Source organism: Haemaphysalis longicornis, unplaced genomic scaffold, assembly GCF_048455015.1.
Source record: "Haemaphysalis longicornis isolate Haplotype H1 unplaced genomic scaffold, Haemaphysalis longicornis Haplotype H1 scaffold_12, whole genome shotgun sequence".
Taxonomy (NCBI): Eukaryota; Metazoa; Arthropoda; class Arachnida; order Ixodida; family Ixodidae; genus Haemaphysalis; species Haemaphysalis longicornis.
Genome location: NW_027526225.1, coordinates 60097885 through 60113007, shown reverse-complemented (window position 1 = coordinate 60113007; position 15123 = coordinate 60097885). Strand labels below are relative to the sequence as shown.

Here is a 15123-nt window from a genome sequence, read left to right as displayed (position 1 = left end):
CAGACTTGGTTTTTTTTAAATGCCAAACAAAACACAAAATGCAGTCGATCTACAGTACAGTTGATTTTAAGAGGATTAGAAAACAGCTTGTCATAATAATATGCATTACAAAACTCGCAATGTGTACAGAAGGTTTCAAGTGGACGTGCTGACTGGTCGGCAAAAGCAATGATCGCAGATATTCGAGATTGTTACAAATGGGTCCAACTGTATGATAACTACGGTTGAGGCGAACAGTCCCCCCAAAATCACGGGAATGCTGAAGTAGAAAAAAAACGAATTATCCGCTTTTTATTATAACGCACACCGCTTAGGCCTCAGCTTTGTATACGGCGTGGGCGGCGTTTCGGAGGAGGGCGTAAGGGAAACACGATTCGAGCAGGTCCATGGTGAGGAATGGTGATTCGTCCACCAGGAGGTGGAGCAAGAGGAAGACGGCTTCGCGGCCGGCTTCCCGGTCGGCTTCCTGGCCAAGACGGAGCAGGCTGGACGAGGCCAGTGCCAAGAACTCTTTGAGCCGGTCCTCGATGTCGTCGTGGCCGCAAATGGTGAAGAGAGATCCGGCGAGGGCGTTGACAGCGTGTGCCAGGCAGTGCATGTTGTTGCTGTGGGCTGCAATTTAGAGACCGTGCAGTTTACGAACATGGTTAAAGTATTTTTCAACCCTTACACTTATGGTAATTTGTTAAGGGGGGGACACTGGTTTTAACTCTTTCGGGACCGCCCGAAAAAGTGATGAAGAAGTGATGTCTCGCTACAAATTTTTTATTACATAAAGCAAAGGCACCATCCTACCTTAGCATATACCAAAATGCAGCTAATTATATGTTCTTTGCCATACAATACCAAGTTTTACTTCAACACTGACGATAGAACCATGAAAAAATCTTGAAGTAAGAACTTTGTAAAAAAACTACAGAAAAAGATAGAAAAAAGCGTAAATATAAGAATATTAAAAAAGAATAAAATTATTTCAGGATATACAAAATCTAACGCAATGCTTTGTTTCTTCATCGCGAAAGTTTGATGCGGCTAGGTGTAACTGGTTTTTTGTTTTGTGCGTGATCTCTTTGACACTAGGGCCATGGCTACGTCGTCGCCCAGGTACACGCCGGGCTTTCGTCTCGGCGAAAACTTGATCCCTTTCTGAGATGGTGGCAGGAGATCACCACCATAGGCAGTTAACACCCTAGCGAACAAATATAAACCAGCCAGAACATATTTCAAGCGCACATACCTACTCCAGAGACAATTGAAACCGAAACCAACACCCACCTTTGAGCGCGATTTGATGTTTCAGGCTGATCGACACCTGAATCCTCACTCTAGCTGAAATCCGATCTCTAAAGCCGCATTCTGACTCTTCACTGCCACTCTCATCGTTAAAATCCACAGTAGAAGGCGGAGATATGCGAGACGAGATGAGGCGGATTTCTTATCGCGCTCGCGCGAGTATGACGCCATGTTTGTTTACATTCGAAACCACTGCCCGTCAGAATAAAATATCTGATACGTTGCTGCCTGGCGATAAAACAAGAAACTTCACAAAAGAGAAAACTATAGTTTTCAAACTATCTCTCAGATGTCGCTAGGTGTTCCATCGAGTGAAAATTTGTATTCTGCAGGCTCGTGAAACCCTATGGAGTGGTCCCGAAAGAGTTAAAGCAACTTCTTCTAATTTTCAAGTAAACTTTGTGAAAATTGTCAGTCTTGTTGTTTTTTTCTAACCGATTTCAAATATGTCATTGTTTTTTAAGTTGGTCAATTAATTCCCAAAATAATTAGAGATAGTTAGCCATTTTTGACTAACAGTGTTGCCCATAAAACTGAAATCTTTATATTTTCCAATACTATTAACCCTGGTGAATGCAATAATCGAAGCAGTTTTTTGATGCATCGCATGCAACTAATTCTACAGCTCATTAATTTTCAGTATTTGAAATGGGCACTCAAAATGGTTCCTTACCAATGGTACCAACAAAGTTTAATGAGCTGTAAAATTAGTTCCAAGCGATGCATCAAAAAACTGCTTCGATTATTGCATTCACACGGTTCATATTATGAAAAATATAAAGATTACAGTTTTATGAACATTGTTTTGTCTATTGTTTGACTAAAAATTGCTAATTATCTCCTAACTATCTTGGGGAACTAATTGACTGACTCAAGAAATACAGTTAAACCTCGTTATAGCGAGACGGGCTATAACGAAATAATGGATATAACGAGCAAATCGTAATTCCCCTTGAAAGTCCCCATAGAAACCAATGTATTTAAAACCTCGTTTTAACGAGGTAAAATTTCCCCGTTACGGGATATAACGAACAAATTTCGTTGAGAAATCAAATTTTGAGCTAATTTTACAACAGTGCGCAACGCGGATTTGAGACAGTGCGTGACGCGGCAACTGTATTAGCAGTTCAAAACTCCCGCCACGCGCACGAAGCTGGCTGGCGCGCCATGCGGACGCTGCGCCCGCGAAGCCCCCACCCTCCTCTCGCTGCGCACGGCATGCAGACAATGGGGCCCTTCGATTAACAGTGTTGGACTCACCGCGGGCTCCCCGAGAAGCAGTTCAACGTTCGATTTTCTCACGTATCCCTATGGCTTCGGGGAATCCGCGGACTATCCGCGGTGAGCCCGAGAAGAACCCCAATGCACACGGCGCGCGCGGTTGCGTCGCCTTCCTCTCCCCCCCACCTCCTCTTTTCGCATCGCCGGCGTCGCTGCGTAGTTGTGTGTGCGTGGGTTTTGGCATATCTTTTATCGTACTGCCGGCGTGATTACAACACCGCGAGTGCGACAGGTGGGAAGCGAAAGCGAAAGACTATCACGCTTGAACAGAAAACGGCTATGATAAAAGCCGTCGCATAGGGCGCGAAGGAAGGTGCACCCCGTCAAGGTGGCAAAGAGACTTTGACTTGTGGACGAGTACGCTGTCCACCATCGTGAGCAACCGAGTCCATCGTCAGCGCTGTTGCACATGGCTTGAAAAGAAGCGCTAAGGACTGCGTCGGAGGCTGATGCGGTGGACGTGCTGCGTCGCTACTTCGGCACGCACGAGGGCGGCGAAGATGGCGTGAACGTAGCGACCGCAGCTGAGGGAGCAATCGCTCGCATCAGGAAGGTGCATCAATGTCCATTTACGGACTTCTTCATAGCCAAGTCTGTTCGAAATACGAGTTTTGAACTGCAATAAAGTAGGTTCGTGACTTTTCCTTTTTACCTCCGGAATGTGTTTATTTTACTGACTATCGCCGTGCAGCAAGATGCTATTTCGCCCGCTTTTTGTTTTAGGTAACTACAATGCATAATATTTGCAGTAAATGTCGGCTACGGCTATAACGAAATATTGGCTATAACGAGCAAATCGCGGTGCCCCTTCAATTTCGTTATAACGAGGTTTAACTGTAATGCCATATTTGAAATCGGGTGGAAAAAAATCAGCAAGACTGATAGGTTTCCCAAAGTTTACTTGAAAGTTAGAAGAAACTGACCAGTGTCCCCCCTAAAGTATTGAGAAAAATATTTATCAGGTTTTTGAGTCATTTGGAGAAACAGGGCCATGCTATGCTAGAGGAATTAGGGACACTCTAAACATACAGCAATTTAGCGACGCAGGTCGCAGTAGAATCGAGGTTGAAATACCTTCAAGTGAAGCCCTGTAGACGGAGCCTTCGGTCCGTGCAAGCTTAGGCAGTGAGACGGCCACAAAGACCATCAGGAGGCAGGCCACTTGGTATTCGTCATCTCCCAAATCTGCACAATAAATGCCACCAAAGGCATCTTAGGCGAGTGGCAGTTTCATGCAGTGTTTCGAAAAGGTGTGAAAACCGCTTTACACGTGTGACATGTAACGTCACCTACGACTGCAAGCCCACTTCGAATGAAAGCAATTTAGCACCTTGCTTTTGATGCCGTGATTATCAAGCACTGCGCTGCAGTTTACAAACAGGTTTTAAGTGTGGAGCGATTTTATGGAAGTGACAAAGTAACATTCAACAAGTAACATTCAACAAAGTAACATTCAACAAAGCAGAAGTTCTGGCATACGAATGACCGCCATGGAAAAACATACAGTCGAATCCCGCTACAACGAAATTGGCGGGACGCGCGAAAAATTTCGTTGAAGCGAAAATTCGTTGAGCCGAAATCCGCCCCAACACACCACGGAAAGGCCCGAAAAATAGCCCCGTATGTTTCCGCATCATTGGCAGCAAAAAAACAATGTTTAGAAAAAGGAGTGACGCGCAATAACGTCACGTTTATTCTGATAACAAACATACCAATGGTTATCTATGTTCACTGCACGCAAAGAACGCGTTACGGAGGGGGGTGAAGAAATGCAGGCGGAAAACGTATTGCTGCACAACAAGGCGTGCCCACCGAGCTGATAACTTTCAGATAGCTGCTAGGCGGTCGGAAGCCCCCCGTCGCTTGTAGCAGGAGCAGTGGCGTTATCTTATCCTCTGACGGCACGGCAGCTACTGACCTTGGCAGGCAAAACGCGTGCGCTTGCATTAAACATGACCGCGCGCTCGCGACTAAGATAGGATGACTTGGCTTCAAGACCAAACACGAAAACATGATTTTTGCTCTTGGCTATGAAGAATGGTAGAAGGAAAACGGCAAGGACAGCTGCTCACGAGCCACAACGCATACATGACGGCGCCGCGCCAGCAGCGGAGCCATGGAGGAAAGAAACTCAGGAGAGGCCCCGAGCATCCCAATGCATTGCGAAAAGTGTGGAGGAAGTGGCGTCATTTTTCTTGAGCCCATGGACAATGTTGCTTACTTGTTTACAACTGCGGTGGCCAAATTTTGGCAAATAGAACGGACAAAATTTTAAGGCGCTTGGTACGTGGCTGCCTCGCTACGCTTGCAAACCAGTACGGTCGCTACGACAAATGTTTTTAGATTAGGCCAGTTTGAAAACTCCGCCGTCGGAGGCGGCGTTAACTCGTATGCGTTCGCCATCCCGCGAGCCTGTTGCTATGACGACGACAAACGCTACTTTGCCAGGCTTAGGAGCTGAAAATCGTCCTTCTATCTCAAAAACGAAGGCCATTTTTCGATTGAAACTTTGGGCGAGGGTTAGAATGGGCAAATTGAAGGCGAAATCAACAGCTTAGAACATGACATCGCACCGAGGAATTAGCGACGAAGCTGTTTTCGCTGCGAAGCGGGAGGGCAGGGCGACGCCATGTTAGTCAAATCAAACCGGAGATAGCAAAGGATGATGGGATAGAGTGCTGGGCTCAGTGGGCTCAAGTCATGGCGAAACTCGGCTTCACAAATGTGACGTCAGGGCCTCTCCTAACCTTTTCTTTCCTCCATGAGCGGAGCACATTCGTGCGATTTCAATTGGATACAGATTGGCTGTAGCTCCGGCTTGGCGAACCGGGCCTGTGCCTCATGTAAAGACGGCCAGCCACATCGTTATCACCATCAAACAATGGCGTCCGCCTACGAGTTTTTTTTTTTTTTTTTTTTTTTTGGGTGGCGGTGTGGGCGCACCGCGCATGTTTTCGGTGAAACTAAGCGTCCTGAATGTTTAAAAAGTTACAAATAGCTGGCGCTATGCTTATTTTATTGTAAAATAATTGTTCAAACCCAGCCCAATTCATCGAAAATTTCGTTGAAGCGAAAGCAAGCCAGACAAATGGTTCGTTGTGGCGAGGACTTTGTTGCATTGACTTCTATGGTAGCTGACGGGGAATTGGAAATAGTATTTCGTTGAAGCGGAAATTTCGTTGAAGCGGACTTCGTTGTAGCGGGATTAGACTGTATAACCTCTCAAAAATGTGTTTGCTTCGGCCCAGCTTTGATCATAGGCTGCAGCACTGTGCAGTGCATCTTACTTACCAGGACAAAAAAAAGACAGAAAAAGCTTTGGTCGACAGTTTAATGCAAGTAAATAAACAAAAATAAAAAGAAGTTTGCAGTTCACTCTTCAAAGAAATAGAATATGACAAAATAGAATACGAAAGCAGTATTACAAAAAAAGAATACGACAGGTGGTACGTGATTCATACACACATGTGCCTGTGTGCGCATCCTCCGCAATTCGAAACTTAGTAATGTGAAAAGTAGAACTCTGTCCTCATAAGTGGGATTACGAAGCATCTCCCGAAGACAAAGAAAGATGCACCATTCTGTTCTACAACTTCCTCGCTCACCTCTAATGGTGACGATGAAGATTACGCATTGTGAAGCACATTTGTACCGACAAACGCCTGCTAAAAGCCAGACATACGATATATCATATTCTACGACAAAAGTTCGGCTGTACAAGACGCAGTAGAAATGTCAGCCTATGCGAAAGTGTCTATATGTATGAGCAAAGTGTGCGCTCTGACCATTCTTCTGCGACCTCAAGGCTGCCACCAGGGCTGGGTCGACCTTGCACGAGAGACCCGCAGCGGAAGCCATCTCACTCACCACCTGAAATAAAGAAAGAAGCGTCGTAGAAATTCGTGTGTGCCCAGATGTAAAAATTCATGCACACTGAAATTGCAAAACTAGATAGAAACACAGTGGCCACGCGACAAAATCACACCATGCTACTAGGCTCATGACAAGGATAGTAAATTTGTAGCTGCATTCAAGATACTGTCAACTTCACAGCGAGATGCCCCTATGTCGGTTCTTGTATATTTTTGAGTCTTTTCTCTACGAAAGTTGGTTGAATTAAGTAACCAAAACAAATTACACTTAGAGAACACTATGTTTTATGTACTTGTGTTTTTGTTTTGATGAAGGTTGGTTAATGAACATATAAGTAAAAAAGAAAACAAGATTGTTCCCTCTTTCTCTTTCGTTCTGAAAACAGGCCTTATACACCTGTCGAATGTGCCTATTTAAGTGCGTTTATGCCAAGTGCACTCGGGCTTCCGGAATGACACTTTGGCTGCGTGCTGCTAAATGAAGAAACAAAGTGCCCTTGGCCATGATGTCAGTGACGATAGCTGGCGATAATATTTTGCAAAATTACTTGAAATTCCCCCCTTTATCACATGAGAAACATGTAAACATATCGTTGTGTTCACATCGTTCAAAATCACAATCAGCGCCTTGCACAAGTCAAGAAAAAAGAGAGTCGGGACAGCGGCTCTAACATCTTCACTGTTATTCACTGCACAGCGAATCGCAGCAGCATTATCTTTTGGGGGAAATTATCTGAAAGCATGGAATATAACAGAGAAAAGGCTGAAACGGGAACAAAACCACAGGGCCACAGGAAACCGCCTACGAGAATGCCGCAGAGAACGGCTGCCTGGAGCAAAACCCCCCCAAGCGGCGCTGGCACGTCATTGAGTGGGAGGTTACTTTCTTGTTTTTCATCTCTGCTTCTCTTTTTGTAAAAGCAAATCAACAACATACCTGTAATTAACTTTTAACATTACCTATTTCCATCTAAACGCTCACTGTTTTATGTTATTTATCCCCATTTTTGGAATCCGCTGGAAAGATTACTCACTCGGCGAGCCGGCCCGGGTAAAGTGCGTTTCGGGAACACACTCAACTTAATGCCAGTTCCGTGAAAAATGTCATTCGCATTTGCCGTTTAGCTGCGCCCGAATGACATTTTAGCCGAGTACATTACATGGAAGTGTACTTACTAGGCATGTTTGACAGGGGTATTTTTCACCAAGGGGATATACGAAACTGCACTGCCATAAATGTGCAACCAGCATTGGCAAAAGATCCAGCGACACTGCACTAACGAACCAAATGTCCTTCCCCTTTCATTCCTTTTTTTTTTCTGTTTACTTTACACACAGAAAAGAACAAAACAAAAGACTAAGCCTGAATTCCTTGGCAATTGAGAAGTTGGCATCAAAAGTCCACAAAATTCCCTAGCCATCGAAGCCACTTTCTGGGCTGTCTAATAGTGATAGCTCAAAGGCATGACCAGCGTCGCAACCAAACGGTAAGTGTGGGCTGCCCTCTCTGGAGCGCAGAATCTTCCTTTTTTTAAAATTTACAACCATAGGATACTTACACCAGCCAAATGTTCCATGTGCAAAAGTATGTTTTTGTGCATTGGGCAAAACGGGCATAAAACAAAGATTGCGCTCCACGGACTGATGTGAGCCACCATGAACGACCCAGGACTGTCAACGGACACCCTAAGTCCAACGTCAGACACGTGCACGGAGCAAGTATAAGACAGGACGGGAAACAAGGCGTCCTGGCTCAGCCAGATAATGTCACAAGCGCTCGTCATAGGTCAAGCTAGAGGCATCTGCCATGGGTGAAGAAACTGCCGGCTGCTGCGATCGGCCTTTCACTGCGCTGCCACGGGATGAACTGTGACCGCTATCATTTCGTCCATCAGGTGCTGCTACCCTCTCCTTCACTGTCGCAGCGACGAAGCTGTGCAGTCCGTCTTGGTTATCTCTGTGACATTATCTGGTCGCTTGATCGCGCTTGCCGCAATGGGCCGTTTCACCTCCTACATATTCTTGCTCCGTTGGCACGTGTCAACAAACATTTAATTTCCTCTTTTTTTTGTTAAATACTGCAACTGCATTATCTAAATTTTTGTACCTGACTGTCCACGCTTCTGGTGGCACGCAGCCTAACTAACTTAGTTGTTTGCTATCACGTTGTCACCAGGTTCTGACTGAAAACAGTCCAAATATTCTCAAACCCAAATCAACGAGGAAAACTACAATTGGGAGGGTGGTTAGGTGGGTTCCGTTTCTCTCTTGTTGTGAATTGCCCACATCGAGGTAAGTTATGCAAATTAGGCAGATCATATATGAAAAGGTACAGTTTAGGATACCACAACGTCCAAGAGGGAATTCGTTAAGCAACTGTTAAAAAGAGCACAGAAGAAAAAAACTCACCAGGGAGTCTCCGTTTGAGACGTGGTGCTTCAGGTCTGCCACCGAGCTCAGCAGGAATGGTATTCTCACAGACAGGACCTGCATGCATTATGCCTTCCGTGAGCAAACTAATAACGGCAGTTATTACTAAACTACTACTAGCAAACTAGAACTTGAAAAAGAATATCTGTTCGCACCCACAACCGTCGGAACACTCAGCCAAGCTTAAATTGGAGGAGCCTCAACCAATTTACTCACAAATAAACCGGATGGCTTCTCAAACATTGTCAGCAATAATGGAGCAATAAACAGCAATAAAGGAGCAAAGAAAATAAAACAAAAGGAGAAATGCAGAGGAATCGAAAAGAAAACATCAGAAAAATTCTAACAGGAACGTGTGAAGGAGGCTTTTCTCACAAATGCTACCTGGTTTAAAACACGAAAAAATTGAATATCAGTCAAAGCTACTTATGCCGAAATTATATATTTCGAACTATGTTGCTTGCAATAAACATAAAATGTTTTGCATACGGTATGATGAAAATTATCCCAATCATATTATATATTTCAAAATATGTTGCTTGCAATAAACATTGCAATAAAATGTTTTGCTAATGATAAAAATGATCCCCATCATATCATATACACCAACTATTTTCATCCTTCCTCCCATTTCAATTCACCTCAGTTTGACTCTATACCTCCAGCCAGAAGTACTACAGTTAAACCTCGATATAACGAAGTCGTACTTGCGGGCGAAAATTTCGTTAAATCGAGAATTTCGTAAAATCGAGGTTTCGATTTTACAGTTAATTTAACCAGTTATTGAGGTTTCAAAACCTTGCCCATCGCTCAGAAACAACTGCTATGTAGTTACCTCTCCACTTAAAGCGAAATTTGTACTAAAACTGGCCGCGAAAATTGTGTGAATTAAGAGCCTCAACACTTAGGCAATGGAATTCGGATAGCCGACCGTAGTTCGTGTCGTCGTGAAACCGGCGCTTTTTCCGCAACGCCTCATTAAATATGATAGCAGACTAGGTTTTCACTTTTTCTTTTTTTCATTTCGGTCACTACTAAACGCCGCTGTTAGTCCATTGAACCCGCGTCCGTGCCCCGTGAACTTCACCCCGGTGAGGTGCTGGTTCAAAGTTACGCCTCTTTTCGTCCGTTCAGTAGTAGGCTTGGCCGCGGCGTTGAGGGGTGCGGCGGGCCAACAGCGGAAGGGTGCTATAAAGCTTTCTAAAGACTTTTTTCATGCACAAAGGCTCTGCAGTATGGGCGCGTGATGCAACCACGACACTCGAGATAAAGCCATGATTGAGAATTGAGCGGAGTACACACAGACCGCTTCACTTTGTGGAGCAGCGCTTACGTGCTCCCGCTAAAGTGGAAAGCTTACATTAAATATCTTCTGGCCAAATTTGATTAAGCAATTACTTGTATGCCCGCTGAGCCCTAAAAAAACGATTTCTCCGCATCGCAGCTGTATAATGAACACGTTTTGACCACGTTCGGAGAGCAATTTATTGCCACCAGCACTCGATGTTCAAGCCGTAGTGAAGAAGTCCGTAAGCAGTGCTTGGCGTTTCTTGACCAGGGTGGGCTTTACGTGACGCTCGTATGCTGACAGCGTTAACAAGGCTTGCTCTTAAACATTCGCGTGCGCCTGCGTGCCTCCGCAGAACGTCGATGGCATCCATCACTTCGGTGGCCGTCGGTCTACCGTCGGTTTCACTGACACTTCTACAGGCTCTTGTTCGGAACACTTTTCTTTCCCTTGGAGTGCTCATGCTGCTTATAAGACTCATCTAATGATGGACGAACAAAATATTACTGTGGTTATCAGCGAGCACAACCTAGAGCAGCAGCACCGTGAGCAAAGACGCGTAGAAAAAAAAAAAAAACACTTGAAGTAGGCTTCGGCAGCCTAAGCATAGAGGGCGTTGCGTAGGCAACGATGGAGACGTCAAAATGGTGGCGGCACTATTAAACTGTCCATGACCGCTAGCGGTTTTTGAGCAGCAGCTTTTATCGCTTTTAATTGTTGTCAACCGCATAATTCACCGCTTTTCTTTCATTTTAGCCTTTTATCAGTAAATGTGAGTAATTAATGTTTTCAATGTAGGCTCTGAGAGGCAAAATAAAACGTGCCTCGACCGGAATTTCGTTCTTCCTTTCTCGCCGTGACTTCGTTAAATCGAAAGCGCTGCACAAAATTACTTCGTAAAATCGAGATAAAAATACATGGATTTAGCAAAATTTTGGTAGAAAACTGGAAAAAATTCGTTATATCGCGAATTTCGTTAAATCGAGGTTCGTTATATCGAGGTTCAACTGTAGTACTAGTTGGGAGCTATAAACAAAACTGAAGTAACCCACTGCTCCCAATCTCATCAAATGTCTCCACCACTGAGCACAAGCACAGCTTTTGCGAGGCCCTCGCAGCTGGTGAATTTACAGAAACAAGAAGAGCGCTTACATCGTGGAGGGCCTCTTGAGCGAGAGTCCGGAAGCAAAGTATGACGCCGACGATGGTCATCCGCTGAAGAACGCTGTCCACATCTGCAGCAAGCCCAACCGAGCACACACGAAAGGTGTATAGAAACAAAAACCTCCCCCTGGGCACACAAACCTGCCACCAATTATCAATGTGCATGCAAGGTTGAGGTACACGAATGCCATAGCTAGTAAGCATTTTGTTGTTAGGCTTAGTGACGATTACTCTGAGGTATGGCATCAAAAGATACGTACAGGTACATCCCGTAATCCCTACAGTATATGAATACATCCCAACATGGATACAGACATACATACAGATACATCCCATATACAAAAGGCTGTGGCTAGTGTTCCGTCCAGACGGAACGATATAAAAAGTGCTAAAGTTCCGTCCAGACGGAATGCAGCGCTGTGGGTTATCCTTCGGTCCAGGCGGAATACAATTGAGACGGCCGGCGTGAAATTTGTACAGTTCCGTCCAGTCGAAAGCGAAACCGGCTGATTAGACACTATGCTCAGTCTTCAGATTTGGTGTAGAGGTTGTGTCTCGGATAATAGCACTAATGTACCGGGTTCGATTCCCCCCGGACATGCTTTATTTTCTTTTTTTTGCGTGGTTGTGCCAGCGTTTTGTAACAGCTAACTTCGCGCCCACTTTACAACTGACGCAATGAGAGCAGTCAGTCTTGATTTTGAACTCAACCGGCCGTGTTGATTTTGCACTCAACCGCGCAGGTCTGTTTGTAACAGGTGAAATTTCGCCCATTGCAAACAATGAAATTTCTGGCTAAGGCGTTGCGCTGCTGAGCACGAAGTCGCGGGTTCGATTCCCGGCCGCGGCGGCCGCTTTTCTGATGGAGGCGAAAAGCAAAAATGCCCGTGTGTACGAGATTTCGGCGCACGTTAAAGATCCCCAGGTGGTCAAAATTAATCCGTAGCCCTCCACTACGGCGCGCCTTATCGCCTGCGTTGCGTCGGCGCGTTAAACCCCAGAATCATTTAATCAACAATGAAATTTCGCCAGGACTTCTCAGAAATTCGTATCATCCCAAAATTCATGTCATCCAGAATCGTATCATCGAGATTCCACTGTATATAACAGTGCATGTATTTTGCCCTAACCTTGTACACGAAAGGCCAGCATGCCGCAGCGAGACAGCAAAACCATACACTGTACCCGTAATTTCTGACAGGCTGGCAGAAAAGAAGCCACCAACGGGACAGAATCGAGAGAGGGCTGAAACTGAGGGACAGACAGCGACAAGACAGGACGCGGACAGAGCGCAAAGGCAGAAAAAACAAGGCGCGGAGAATATGAGCAAGAATGAAGGAACGAAAGCGAGAGAAAACATGGCTGCCTTACGCTGAGCCATCCGGGGTCCTGCCAAGCAGCACGTGCAGAGAGAGAGATAGAGAGAAAGAGAGATAGGGCAAGCACAGAGGAACGGAAGGAAAAGGAGAGAAGAGAGAGAGGGCACAAGACCGAATGAGAAACAAAACAGATATTTTCAACTGACAGGCGAAGCGGCAGGGGATAGGCCTAACCGGGGTAGGCCTAACCCGGGGTAGGCCTACCATACACATCACCTTGCTGAAGTTACATTCTATGATCAAACACTGCCCCGCAGCACTTAGGTCCACCATCCAGGCAATTGAATTTGTCGATGCATCGTGGGTAAATGATAAACTGACAAAACAGAGATTACGGTAATGGGCCTTGTCTGTTTGATAAGAACATTTAATTAATCTTCCGAGTTTAGTGCCCTTAGTACCTAACCGGCGTAAGTTTCTCTGGTTGATTAGTTAGCTGTGTTACAGTCCGGGGTGGGCTGGAACTAGGGGCACATAGAAGGTCTTGTGACACAACCTTACCTCCCCCATATGCGTGCTATCTTTTGCCATTTGCTCACTGGTGGCCCAAATCAAACTGAATGCCGGAGTTTCAACTATTAAGCATTCTCACAAGGCTTCTGCAAAAGTGCGCTGAGCAACACAGTAGCACCCTGTTTTTTTGTCCATTGCTCAAGAGTAAAGAAACTGTTGAGAATCGAAGCGTGAGCCCCCATACCAGAATATGCAGTAAACTCTGGTTGTGCCAGTGAGTCAGTAGCATGAGACAGTACTAAACGAGGCAACACATCAAATTCAGCGAGTCGAAAGCTGAATCAACACTGGCCGCTTGGACATGCAACGCAGTTCATTTTGAGCCCCACAGCCCAAAAGCTGGCACCTGTAGGAAACGTGGTAAAGAACAAAATATTCTCACAATAGAAGCAAACCCTCTTGGTCGTATAGCAGGCCACGACAGAGAAAAAGCAATAAACAATTGGTGGGCCAGTCCCAATAGCACGAAGAGGGCTGGCAAAGGTATTTACTCACTCTGTAGCTTTCGGAAAAGCTCCCTCATTTGTTCAGGCTTGTCGTAGTTTGAACGTAGCTCGATAAGGATCTCACGGTTCTGGTGCACGATTTTCTGAAAAGGCAGGGGATAAGAAAGAATTAAGTAAGTTATTTATATGCACTACACAATAAAATTAATAATTAGGTCTCTTGAGATACGACTAATGTAGACCATGGAGGATATGAAGGTAAAATGTATTGTACATTGGCGGAGGCAGTTCCACTTTAAAAGATCACGTCAAATGAGTCACTTATTACAGAGCATGCCTTCGTTTTGCACGAACACGATAACTAACACAATTACAACACTAAGAACAGAATATATAATACCGTATTTACTCGCATAATCCTCGCACCCCCCAAATTGCAACGGCAAAAGTCATCTGCACGTGAAACCCACATGATGTACGCGCTCGGCACCACTCCGTTCGATGAAGAGCGCAATGTATCCAGGCGCACGGCAGCCTAGCGCCATCTCTCAAACGCTGCTCGCACCGTCGTTGGGCCGGTCTCACGTGCACGCTACTAGGCGGCGTTCGCACAGCACGCGGTTGGCCCTTTGTTGGAGGAGCAGCACACAGTCTAATCAGTCCTTGACAGCTTGCTTTCTGCCCTTTCGAGAAGTTTTTCGCCGCTTTGTTCTGTGCTGGTTTCAATGTTGCTTCGCCATGGGGCGATACACCAGTTATACAGCCGCTTTCAAGCTGAACGCTATCGAATACGCTACAAAGCACGGCACCCGCAACACAAGCAGGCACTTCAGCGTCAACAAGTTCAACGTGTGCTACTGGAGATGGAGCACGAGGAACTGAAGGTGATTAACAAGACGTGCAAAGTTAAAGGAGCTGCGCACTGAGCTTGCTGTCGTGTCTTTCAACAAGCCGACCAAAGATAACGTTCGAAGGCTGTATGCAGAGTGGATGGCAGAAAGCCAGCACGCTCTGACTCTGGCTGGCGAGATAAGCAGACCGTTGGTGGAGTTGCTGTACACTTGGATATCAGAATCGTGGGGAATGATTGCAGCAGATGTCGTCGTCAAGAGCTTCGAGAAGACGCGCATATCGAATGCCCTGGACACGACTGGAGACCACTTGGTGTTGGGATGGAGATGAGGCAATGACCAGTGATGTTAGCAGAACTGACTCAGACTAAAACTGTTCCCACTTGGGTTCACCACTACTAAAGTGAACTATACCAACCACCAAGTGTGGGATGGCGTAGTTGGGCAGTGGCTGGCCGCAATGAATAAAATTTTGTGCTTCCATCTTGGAGATGTCTTGGTTATGCATAATACTTATTGAAATATTGTTTTGAACACTCCAAATTTTGTTCCCCGCATAATTATCGCACCCCCTAACATCACACCGATTTTTCCGGAAAAAAGGTT

General features: G+C 45.5%; 1 protein-coding gene across 1 annotated transcript in view; it reads right to left on the bottom strand.

Moving 5' to 3' along the window:
- Window positions 1–268: 268 nt before the first annotated feature.
- Window positions 269–15123, bottom strand: part of Hem (Nck associated protein 1 Hem) — a 58599-nt gene continuing 43744 nt past the window's right edge. Inside the window, exons 18-23 of the mRNA XM_077693362.1 lie at window positions 13716–13809; window positions 11317–11399; window positions 8856–8933; window positions 6360–6444; window positions 3649–3759; window positions 269–612 (exon numbers count right to left, since the gene is read on the bottom strand). Coding sequence (XP_077549488.1) covers window positions 311–612; window positions 3649–3759; window positions 6360–6444; window positions 8856–8933; window positions 11317–11399; window positions 13716–13809 — 753 coding nt within the window. The 3' untranslated portion in view covers window positions 269–310. The remainder of the gene's footprint in view (window positions 613–3648; window positions 3760–6359; window positions 6445–8855; window positions 8934–11316; window positions 11400–13715; window positions 13810–15123) is intronic.